The sequence below is a fragment of the Lucilia cuprina genome, chromosome 3 (assembly GCF_022045245.1).
Source record: "Lucilia cuprina isolate Lc7/37 chromosome 3, ASM2204524v1, whole genome shotgun sequence".
NCBI classification, from domain to species: Eukaryota; Metazoa; Arthropoda; class Insecta; order Diptera; family Calliphoridae; genus Lucilia; species Lucilia cuprina.
Genome location: NC_060951.1, coordinates 15261464 through 15273929, shown reverse-complemented (window position 1 = coordinate 15273929; position 12466 = coordinate 15261464). Strand labels below are relative to the sequence as shown.

At 33.6% G+C, this 12466-nt stretch overlaps 1 protein-coding gene, 1 long non-coding RNA gene and 1 pseudogene across 3 annotated transcripts; 2 read left to right on the top strand and 1 right to left on the bottom strand.

Annotated features, from left to right (window-relative positions):
* The first annotated feature begins 62 nt into the window (after positions 1-62).
* On the top strand, positions 63-2899 carry LOC124419116. 2 transcript variants are annotated; one of them, XR_006940409.1, is made up of 7 exons: positions 63-108; positions 621-871; positions 932-1056; positions 1186-1606; positions 1844-2000; positions 2116-2374; positions 2440-2899. It is a non-coding gene; the product is annotated as an uncharacterized LOC124419116 (long non-coding RNA). The 2 variants fall into 2 exon arrangements; XR_006940408.1 differs by lacking the exon at positions 63-108 and having other exon boundaries at positions 173-871; positions 2440-2897.
* Positions 2900-3292: 393 nt separating this feature from the next.
* Positions 3293-4051, top strand: LOC124418775. Its single transcript, XM_046946144.1, has one exon. It carries the CDS (start codon positions 3293-3295, stop codon positions 4049-4051), a length of 759 nt encoding a protein of 252 aa, XP_046802100.1.
* A 659-nt stretch (positions 4052-4710) lies between these two features.
* Positions 4711-6265, bottom strand: LOC124418954 (annotated as a pseudogene).
* Between the last annotated feature and the right edge of the window lie 6201 nt (positions 6266-12466).

Genomic DNA, 12466 nt, shown 5'->3' with positions numbered 1-12466 from the left:
ATTTGCAACCATATGGGAACCTCAAATCATAGCGTTTTTAAACATAGAACAACAATTCTACCGATCCATCAAATTGACCATTTTTTAGACGAACACATTATGCCACAAGTAAGTAAGTAAGTAAGTAAGTAAATATGTATTGAGACTTTTTTCTTTTTCGATAACATGTGTTTACTTAACGAAATGGTAACATATACGAATGTAACATAGAACTATTGTTGTCTTATTCTATTATACGGTGTTTTATGAAAAAACGCTACTTGCTAATTTTCTTTTTTAAGGGAATATGTTAGTAATATAAAATTATAAGAGAACAAGGTTTGCTCGCGACCTTTTACTTTTGCAGACAGCGCAAGAGAGTCTGTCAAATAAATAAATAAATAAATAAAACAAAATAAAATACATAACACTTAAAACGAGATAACAAACAAAATCCGTTACAAAAATAAATTATGGCTACAGAATTCAAAATGTCGAAAAGACATACAATGAATGTAGATATCACAGAATTATAATATAAAATATTTCATATAATACGGTGGTTCAGGTACATTTGTTGAACTTATATTAGTCAAAACGGAGTGAGCTGAGCTCTTAATATTATATATTTTTCTCTTTAGCCCCTATGGGAGCCAGGAACTATTTTAGAATAAAATTGTGGCAACATATGTTGGTCATGATCGATGTCCGGGTTCTCGTTCAGTATACCAACTGGAGAGAGATAAGTTGAACTTGACCACTGCAGACTACTTTCCAACTCATGAATTTCATTCATCAGGGAGTTTTCGTGGGTGGCCAATTTTTCAACAAATACCCTTTGATGGTGAAGTGCATATTTACAGAAGGGTTGGACTTCAGAGGTGTCATATATGTAAGTATTTGAGTACTTCTTAGTGTGACTTACATAATGTTTGTTGATACACTTCCGCAGTATCTTCCGTTCAAATATTTCCAATTCTTTGGCCACTATTGGTGAGATAGTGAACCAGATTGGAAATCCATATAACAAGACGGATCTGATGGTCACCTTATATAGGAGCAGCTTGGATTCACGAGGTAGATATTTGCTATTAAATAAGTATGAAAACATCCCAGCTATTCGTTTTGCTCTTTGTAGTGTTGATCGCGCATGTTCGTTAAATTTAAATAGTTTATTAAAAGTGATACCCAAATATTTAATTGTAGATTTAAATGGTATCTCAACCCCATCGAGAGCGGCGCGTAACATTTTGCTTTGGGGTACTACTGACCGATGACACTTTCCGGAAGCATTCCTAATACAGATGGCCTCCGATTTGGTAGGATTTATTTTAATTCCCCATGTTTTATAAAATTCATGTATCAACATAAGATGAGTTGAAACATTGTGAAGAGCCTGGGCTGGTGAGGCGCTGTGGGCATAAATTAAGCAATCATCTGCGTATAAGATTGCCTTAGAGTTCTGTGTGGTATGTGGAAAATCATGAAGAAAAATATTGAACAAAAATGGGGCAAGTACGCTTCCCTGAGGGACTCCACTATTTACATACCCCAATGACGAAGATGAACTCTGTATCTGGACGGTAAATTTACGGTCAGATAGGAAACTCTGGATCAATTTAACCAGGTAAGGATCAATTCCCAGATCTATCAATTTATAGATAAACCCACTATGACACACCGAATCGAATGCCTTTTCTATATCCAGAGATATCGCCACAGTGCAAAATTGATTTCTCAAGTTTGAGGATATGTCACGGTGAAACTTTAAAAGTGCGTGCTGTGTAGAGTGGAATTGCTTAAAACCAAATTGAAGATTCGATATAGGGTTTATTATGAATTCATTTTTAATTTCTTCCTTCAGAACGTGCTCAAATACCTTTCCAAGATTAGAAAGCAAGGATATAGGGCGGAAATCGGACAATTCCTCACTGTCGTTTTTCTTTTTTATTGGGATTATTTTTGCCAACTTCCAATCAATGGGAAAATAACAATTGTTAATACAATGATTTATAATACAGGTAAGTAGATCAATTGTTGACTGTGGAAACTTTTTGATGATGTAGCTGGAGATGCCATCTACGCCACATGATTTTTTTGAATTCATATTTTGAATTATTCTTCTAATTATTGTAGAGTCGGTGAAATGGTATCCATCCGGATTTGAAAATACGTTAAAATTGTCGTCAAAGGTGAAAATGTGGTTTGGAATTACCTCAATACAATTTAAGATTCTTGAGTCAAGATCATCCACCGGCCGCTCTGAAGTTGTTCGACGAAAATTTGATGAATAAAAGATTCGGAAATGATCTGCAATTTCCGCAGGATTAGATATGACATTATCATCGTGTCGTATCTGTCGACACAGCGGAGATTTCCTTCCCCCTGTAAAGTGGTAAATTTCTTTGAATGCATTCGGACCTGGTTTAATATTTTGTAATTTGTCATTAATTTTTTCAGCATATTCAATTCCAACAGATTCTTTAATAATTATCTTCAGAAGTTGAATTTGTTTAGATAATATTTTGTAATCACTGCTGAGTCTGTTTCCGGTGCGGTGAAAGATATTCTTCAGTTCCTTTTGCCATTGGTACTTCATTTTGAAGAGTTTTTTGGTTCTCTCCGAAATTGGCGTTTTCTTGCAATTAGTTATTTGTAATTTATAAATTATAACAGTAATATTATTATCATGTTATCTTTGAAAATTCTTTTGAAAATATTTTCATTATTACATAATAATTAATTTATATTAGAATTCAAAAAACACAAAATATAATAATTTTAACTTTTTTAATAAATAATTTAATATTTAATATAAAATAAAATTGAGATCTTTAACTAACTGATCCTACCTACATATTGGCGATCCTGCCAGGAGTAAACAAAATATGTCTATCTTTGTGTAAAATTTGGAAGAACTACAATTACAATAAATAATAATGAATTATACTAAACAAGAAGAAGTTTAATTAACCGTTAAAATATGTATGAGATAATACGTTAATAGAAAGATAATTATAAAATTTTCTGGGTGCAATTTTGAAATCAAATCTTATAAAATTTTTAAAATTAATTAATCAAGAGAACATTTACAAGATACTTAGTGTAGAAGCTTGCTGTTCAAGATTTTAAAAGATTGTTCCTACATACTGTAATCTTATAAGGGAGAATAAACAAGGGAGAATTGTCATAAACGAAAATATATAAAAATACAAGTATTGGTATTCATTTGTTTCGTTAAAATTTTGTTATTTGTTCGTTTTGTTTATTTACATATATAATTTGTTCCTATTGTTAACTTTCCTTTTGAAAAATGTTGCCTATTCACTCACCCTCGCGTAGTACTCTTCAGACAACTAATAATGACAACACACAACAACTTGAAAACTCGGACACAAATACAAATATTACACAACAAAGACAGAATCCACAATTCATAGAGAGGAACCCCATATTAACCAATTACTCACCTCAATCAAATTACGATCTGTATGCCACTTCAGTTAAACTTCCTCAGTTTTGGACAAATTGTCCTGAGGCCTGGTTTATCCATGCAGAAATGCAATTTACAACCAAAGGAATATCTTTGGACAAAACAAAATACGAACACATTATTACTGCACTACCCCAAGAAGTAATAATGACAGTTCTGGATATAATTCAGAATCCTCCACCCAATAATCTTTACAATAACTTAAAGAAGATATTAGTAGATCGTCATTCACTAAGTGAAACCTCCCGGTTAGAAAAGATTTTGTCAGACAGTGAAATAGGCAATAGGAAACCCTCAGAATTCTATCGTTCACTGTCCCTTTTAGCTGGAAATAGCTTTAGCCCTGACATTTTGAAGAAATTATGGCTGAGAAAACTACCAAAAAGCCTTAATGTTGCTTTAACTGGGTCAAATCATAATGATATTAATGATATGATACAATTAGCAGATAGGATATGGGAAGTTATGTACAATAGTGAGGTTGCAAGCATTAAAGAACATACACCAACCAATATTGAAAATATTGTAGAAAATTTAACTAAATCCTTATGTGACAATATGAATAAATTATGTGTTTAAACTCTTTGATCAATGCATCAATTTCCTGATTTTCCAAGTTGGTGTTTGTTGAAGGAAATCGAACTCATTAGATCGCCGCGGAATTGATCCCAATTGGTGCTTTTATACGATGTAAATGATTGAGGTGGATTCAAAATTATATTTGATGAATTTATTTTCAATTTCAGTTTGATCGGGAAATGATCTGAAAAAGTTGGCATTGAGGATACAGTAAAATTTGGATTATTTCTTCTATGAGTTTGGTGCTGACAAGAAAATGGTCTAAAAATGAAGGTCCATTTGGATAAGATGGTATAGAATCGCATATGTGAACAACCTCCAACGAGTTGTCGTCTAACCATTTCCTGAGAGTTTTCCCATTAGAATTTTGTATTATGTCACCCCAAGAAGAACATTTTGAATTAAGGTCGCCACCAAGGATGAAACCATCGAAACTTAAACAAGTTTAAAGAATAATATTTAGATCTGATTCTAGCTGTTGAGGTGAGAGTTGCAAGGAATATAAATTGAACAAAGTAAATATTTCCTATGTGTGTTGTTGTATGTAGAATTTATTTGTATAAATGAAGTATTTATACTAACATTAGATATAGAAACTTTACTATACTGTATAGTGTTCCTAATCATTACTGCTACACCAAGCTTGGAATTAACATAAATAAAGTTATAACCTTCAATTTTTATTGTCTTGCTTCTTCTCAGGTGGCACTCTTGAATGAATGCGATGTCTATTTTGTTATGGCGGAGTGTATTGCATAAATCAATTTGACGGCTTCTATCAATCAGGGATCGCACGTTGAATGATAATATATTTAAAGATCTATGGTCCATATTGAGATCTAACTTTGTTTAGAAGGCGCAAAAATTCGGATTTGGCTTCAGACTTTGGCATGTTTTTGAATTCATTCAGGAATATGTTAATTTCCTGCTCCAGGGTCAATTCTTCTGGCTCTAAAAAATAAGTGGCTATATTCAAAAAATCGTCAATCACTGACGATTTTGTTTGTCGCGAATTTTGTTGAGACACGGGATTTTGAAAGAAGCTGGCGTATGTTTTTCCCGGCGAACGCATGGCAATGTTTACTGCCTTGTTGACATTTTCCGCTGCAACGGCCTTCTCCTCTACTACCTTCGCCATCTTTTTCTTCTTCACTGTGAGGTATTTTTTAAAAGTCGGGCAACCTCTCCAATTGGCAGGATGACCAGTCTTCCTACAATTGGAACAATAGGGTTCTGAGGAATCTTATCGTGAACGTTGGCATTCACCAGGTGCGTGATCTTGATCACATTTCACGCAGGTAAAGGCCGAGTTGCAGTTGCGTGCGATGTGGCCCCAGCGTTGACATCTACGACACTGCATATTGCCGTCCTTCTTTTTTGGTTTTTCCCAAGATATAACTTGGTTTTGTAGGCCATGAATTTTTGAAACACTGCTCAATGATTTCTCTGGGAGGAGGGAAACCAGAAAGAGCCCCATGTCGGTATTTTGTTTAATGGACCTTGGCGTTTTAAATTTGGTTACAGAAGCAACTGTGTCAGGGACAATAGTGTCAAGTTCCATTTTAATTGCTTCACTTTCTGTATCACCAACTAGTCCTCGTAAAAGTAGCGATTGTTGTTTGAGTTCCCTTGGGATGAACAAGTAGGAATGAATGTTCTTTGTTTTAAGTATAGCCATCATAGATGAATGAGCCTTGTGATCAGAAAAATAGAGCTTACTTTTACTTTTATTAACATTTTTCACCTTAAATGAAAAATCCGGGATCGTTGATTTTAATGTATCTAAAAATGCTTTTATGTTTACATTGTAAACTATTATTGGCGGACACCATTTTCCCCGTGTGTCATCTTGTTGCTCGTCATTTTTCTGTGGTTGATTATTTACTGCCGGCTGGGTACCTTGCAAGTCCATGTCAGCTAGAACGCTGAGGATGCCAAATTTATTCTGGTCTAGAGGAACATGATTAGCCAGTCTTCTAGGTAAATCAGAGATATCCACATTAATTGGCGGTATAGTGTTTTCTACTCTTTGTCGTTTACGGTCATTTGCCATGTCCGATGTATTTATTGTCGTATTCGTGCAGCCATTATCTAAAACAGTAGTCTGTGCAACCATAGAAGTCGCCACTTCCTCCTCTGAGACATCGTACTCCATGTCATGGGGCAAAAATATAGACATACAATTGCAATTTTATGCAAAATGATGCAAGTAGTCCATAAAATCAAAATATAATAAAAAAATTAAAAATTTATCTCTCTGCGCTTAAAAAAATACGTCTGACCTAAACGGTGTTGCCGCCCGAAAAACCATTATGCCACAAATGATATACCAATATAAAGTGCAATCATAATGCTCTAAAATGATGCATAAATGACTGTCAAAGCATGAAAACTGTTAAAGTTATTCACAACCATATCGGAACCTCAAATTACCGCCTTTTTAAACCTGGGAAAATAATACTACCGATCTATCCAATTGGCCATTTTCCGACCGATCTATCAAGTTGACCAATTGTGAGGTCAATGCATAAGCAAAATCAGTATAGTTTTGAATCGCCATTTCCAGATCCAGTTGTCGATCTGCCTGTACATATCTTAAACTGTATCTGTTTATGGCATAATGGTTTTTCGGCTATGGGTTTTCAAATTGTTTATTGGGTTTCAAATACTTGAGAATTTTATCTAATTTAACTTAAAATCTAATTAATTTATCTTAAAACTAACTTTTTGTTAAATTACTAAAACTTTTCTACTTTACTTGCATCTATCTTAACTTAAAACTTTAATTTTTTTTAAATTTTATCTTATTTTAGACAATAATGTAACTTAATCTTAACTTAATTTCAAATTTTAATTTATTTTCAATTTGATTAACTTAATTTTATCTAAAATTAAATTTTATCATAACTTAAATTAACTTAAAATTGTAATAACACTTATAAACTAATATTTTATACACCCTACACACATAAACACTAACATAACATAAATACACTTAAAATCTTAAATCTATAAAAATATGAGAATTTAAAAATTCAAAATTATAATTTAAACCCAAATTCGACAAACTACAGGCCTGTTGTCATCGTTGGATTATGTTTGGTAAGTTTTAAATTGTGTTTATTGTTCATTTAAATTCTCTATGTATTTAAGTGTTCTAAATTGAATATTTTTTTTTTGTTAATATTAAAACAATTATGTTATTAACATAATATCTTAAAGTATTATGTTAGTAACATTTGAAGGTAAAATTAAAATTTTTCATTGTTGAATATTTCAATTTAGAATACTTAAAAATAAAATAAACAAATTACACTACACAACAAAAAAATTAACCAATAATTTTTTATTGATGTTAAATATGAAGTTTATAAACATGTTCAGTTTACATTTTAATAATAAATTTGTTTAATTATTAGACTTATATAATGACCATATCTTAAAGTATTATGTTAGTAACATTTGGAAGTAAAATTAAAATTTTTCATTATTGAATATTTCAATTTAGAATACTTAAAAATAAAATAAACAAATTACACTACACAACAAAAAAATTAACCAATAATTTTTATTAATGTTAAATATGAAGTTTATAAACATGTTCAGTTTACATTTTAATAATAAATTTGTTTAATTATTAGACTTATATAATGACCATTTAAATTATTTTTTTTATTCCACGAAAGATTAGTTAAACATGTAGTTAGGGAATCATTGTAGGGTGTCTTAAGGATAATTTAATAAGATACAAAGGTTGGGAGGGTATAGAATGAGAAGAAATACCACCATCTTCTCATGACATTTAAATTCAAACTTTCTTTACTTTGTTTTATTAGCTTATATTAATAGCTACCTTTTAAGTTAATGTGCGGTTCTTAGCCTATCCTGATGAAGACAAGAACACCACCCCAAACCCTGAGCACGGTCGGAATAATAGGTAGCGAAGGTCTCCTGAAGGATAGGGCACAACGCCTGAACCGTTACATAAATTTAATGGCGTCCAACGTGGGGCCTCAGCTAAATAGTTCTACATGCCTTTGGTAAACACTTAGGACATATAATTTGAAAAATTTTATTTACATCTTGGCTGAAGTTCCAAACAAAACAATTAATCGTGGTATTAACTAATTTTCTTTTTATTTTGTTTTCTCTCAATTCTGTTTTTAAAAATATTTTGGATTTTCAGATTTTTTTAAATAGAATTCTGAACCAAATATTTAATAAAACTTTTATTTTTTTGTATGTTTTTTTTGTTTGAGATTTTGATCTTGAGTTTTATTGAGATCTTACTCGCGAATAACATACTTATTCTTTGGATCAATTTTATTTTTAGTTTTCAAAAATTTTGCTTAGTTTTTATTATGATCGGGATTTTTGTAATTGGAATTATTTGATTACTATATTAAGTATTATATTTTCTATACTTTCTTAATGAGAAATATACTTAAATACTCTTTCGAAAGTTTCGACTATTATTTTTTTTGTTTTATAATTTGAAATTAGGTCATATTTTTTATTTTCTGATTACTAACTATATGTTAATTAATCGAGTAGTGGAATATATTTATCTTTACTGAGTTTAAATACAATTTTAAATATGCCTTTGACACGAAGTCAAGAAAATTTATCGAATATCGATCGGCCAACTAATATGAGCTTCACGGTAGATATGGACTCATCATATACTGGTGTAAGAACACGATCTAAAAAGACAACACAAACACAAAACGGTACCAATGACAATTCGACGACAACAAACGAAACTCAAATAAGACAAATTGTGACAGAATCTTTAGGTTCATTTCGAAATGAGATGATGAATAGATTTCAAATGAATTGTCTGCAATAGTTTAAAATATCAATGTGGAAAATAATCAACATCAGAACAGATATGATGACAATAACAGGGACAGAAATACCTCACCAAGAACAAATCGCGTTTTTTGTTGCCTGGCTTTCGACAGTTTTGCGTCTCGCTCGCACTGGTGTAATGTATTACTTCATATAACTGTTCAAAGTTATATGTTGTCTACATTAACCTCGTGCTTTCGTATTACCTCAAGTGAGGTTATGTTTTATTGGTGGAGACCATAGAATACTCAAACGTTTTTAACTGGTGGAGACCATAAAATACTCACGATATAACCTGGTGGAGACCATAAAATACTCACGATATAACCTGGTGGAGACCATTAAAACTCAAATATATACTGGTGGAGACCATTAATACTTTTGATGAAATCAAGTCCGGATGCTCCAACTTCCTATATGAAGGTATAGGTCGGTTGGTGGGGTTTTCTCTGGACAAACGTGTGATAACCTGGCAATATGAGTGCTTGATGCACCGCCATCCTAATCAAAACCCAAAAAAAAAAAAGAACAAATCGACCTAATCACGACGCAGACAAAGAACCATTTCTTGCTGAGAAAGTTCTGAATATAATTTGAAATTGGCGAATCAAGTTCACCGGAAATGACAACCAAATGACAGTGGACGAATTGATTTACAGAATTAACATTTTGACGACCAACAATCTTCGAGGAGATTTCGACATTTTGTGCAAACACGCACACAGCCTCTTTGAAGGCAAGGCCCTCGAATGGTATTGGAGATACCACAGACAGACATATGACATGGACTGGCATTCTTTGACAACTGCTTTACGGAACCAGTACAAGGATGACACGACGGACTTCGACATCCTTGAAGACATTCGTAGACGAAGACAAAAACATAACGAACATTTTGACGAATATCTAGACACAATTTTGGCCATGACAGATAGACTTAAGACGCCAATTTCAGACCGTGACTTGTGTGAGACCCTAATTCGAAATTTAAAGACAGAAGTTCGTCATGAACTTCTACATTTAGAAATTTCCAGTGTTTCCCAACTTCGTAAAGAAGTAAGGAAACATGAAAAATTTATGAAGGACGTTCGAAAATACGATTATCGTAAGACTGACAGAGGACGCGTTTCGGAAATTGACGAGGACAAAGACCTTGATATTAATAATATAGGAACTGAGGACATTTGTGCACTTCAACAAATTAAATGTTGGAATTGTGAGAAAGATGGCCATACGTATTCGACTGTATGGAACCAAGATGCATCTTCTGTTACGGTTGTGGTGCCAAGGACATATACAAAACGAACTGCACTAAATGCTCGAAAAAGCATTCGGGAAACGGACACAAGGATATTCGACGGACGCATTAAGAACATCCGGTGATATTGTACAGAAAACTTCGGACATTAACTCGGACAACGGGACTGAATATGAAGACAATCAAACGGAAAACATACATCCTCTGACGAAGCCATATCACATCCGTTTGGCTGAATATAAGAAAGCTCGTGCGAGGATTTTCGGTGAGAACAAGATTAGTAGATCTTCAAAACGAATTAGAGAATTTTATCGCAAAATTAAGAAGTTCAAAATTTATACAATTTCCCCAATTATTTCTTAAGAATTAGATAGTAGGCCATATATTAACATAAAAGTTAATGACAAATTTCACTTGGCTCTCTTAGATAGTGGCGCGAATAAGAGCGTAATTGGAGGAAATTTATCGTTAGAAATTCAGAGTGAGCCAAATTTTAGTAAATGTTTAGGCAACGTACGTACTGCAGACGGGCAACGACAGAACGTTTTAGGGACAGCGACATTAGACGTGACATTTCAAGGACAGACTTGACATTTTGAATTTTTAGTGGTTCCGACGATCAGACAAGACATAATTTGTGGCTATGACTTTTGGACAGATTTTGGACTAAAAATGTCTTTGCCAATTGTTGGTGAAATCGACTGTGCCGAATATGACCCGGACAAACTTCAACTGACTGCAGAACAGAAACATAGACTAGACAAAATTATTGCAACTTTCCCTAACTCTGAAGTAGATGGTTTAGGCTGTACTACTCTAATACAGCATAGTATTGACACGGGTAATGCAAAACCCATTAAACAACGATATTATCCGATTTCACCGACGGTGGAAAAACAACTTTGTGGGGAATTAGATCGAATGATTTCTCTCGGAGTTATAGAGGAAGCTCCAAATTCCCCTTGGTCATCACCAACAGTCGTTGTTGTCAAACCTGGAAAAGTTAGGATGTGTGTGGACAGTCAAAAATTAAACTCCGTAACAGTTAAGGACGCTTACCCGATACCGAACTTTGACGGAATTTTATCAAGACTTCCTCCAGTTCATTGTATTTCAAAGATTGATTTGAAAGACGCCTTTTGGCAAATCAAACTGGACGAAGACTCGAAACCAAAGCCAGCTTTTACAGTCCCTAATCGGCCATTGTATCAATTTACAAGAATGCCGTTTGGACTTTTTAACGCACCGCAATCGTTGTGCCGACTAATGTACATGGTCATTCCGTACAACTTGAAAACTCACGTTTTTGTATATCTAGATGACTTACTTGTTGTTTCGCAGAGTTTTGACGAACATTGATGGAGGTTGCGACGAATCTTCGAAAAGCAGGTTTGACAATCAATGTTAAGAAAAGTAGCTTTGCACTAAGCCGTGTTAAATATTTATGATTTGTTGTAGGGAACGGGACGTTGCAAATGGATGAAGACAAAATTAAAGCAATACAAGACTTCCCTGTGCCAAAATCCATAAAACAATTAAGACGATTTTTAGGCATGACTGGATGGTACAGAAGATTTATACATGATTATTCGGCGTTAACATTTCCTTTGACAGAACTACTGACCAAGAAAAAGACTTTTAATTGGACAGACCAAGCTCAAGAAGCTTTTGACAAACTAAAGACAAAACTGACGTCTGCACCATTACTCATTCATCCCGATAATACTTGTCCCTGATATGCTATCTCGGGCCCATGAAGGCGAAGACTTCTTGAGCTCTATTGAGTTGGAGATATTACCGGCAATTGAAATCGACTCGGACGCATTTAAAACTGACGAATATTCTAAATTACGTGACGATTTTCAAAATTCAGGATTACCGGACTACAAAATTTTGGACAATTACATTTATAAGAGAACTGAATCTTCTTCTGGTGAGACTGACAAATCAAATTTGTGGAATCACTAAGACTATCGAACGGATTCGACAATACTTTTATTGGCCTCGACTTGTTACTGACGTTAAGGACTATATTCAAAATTGTGACCTTTGTAAAACTTCGAAGACTCCGACAAATATTTTACGACCACCTTTGGGACAGATGACAGATACTGAACGACCATTTCAACGACTATACGTAGACTTAATAGGACCATTTTCAAGGTCGAAGAAGGGTCACATTGGACTACTAATTGTACTAAACCGCTTAAGAAATTTGCTTCGAAGGACATTATAAATTATTTACGGACTGACATTTTTAACTGCTATGGGGTACCGGAGACTTTAGTTTCGGACAATGGATCTCA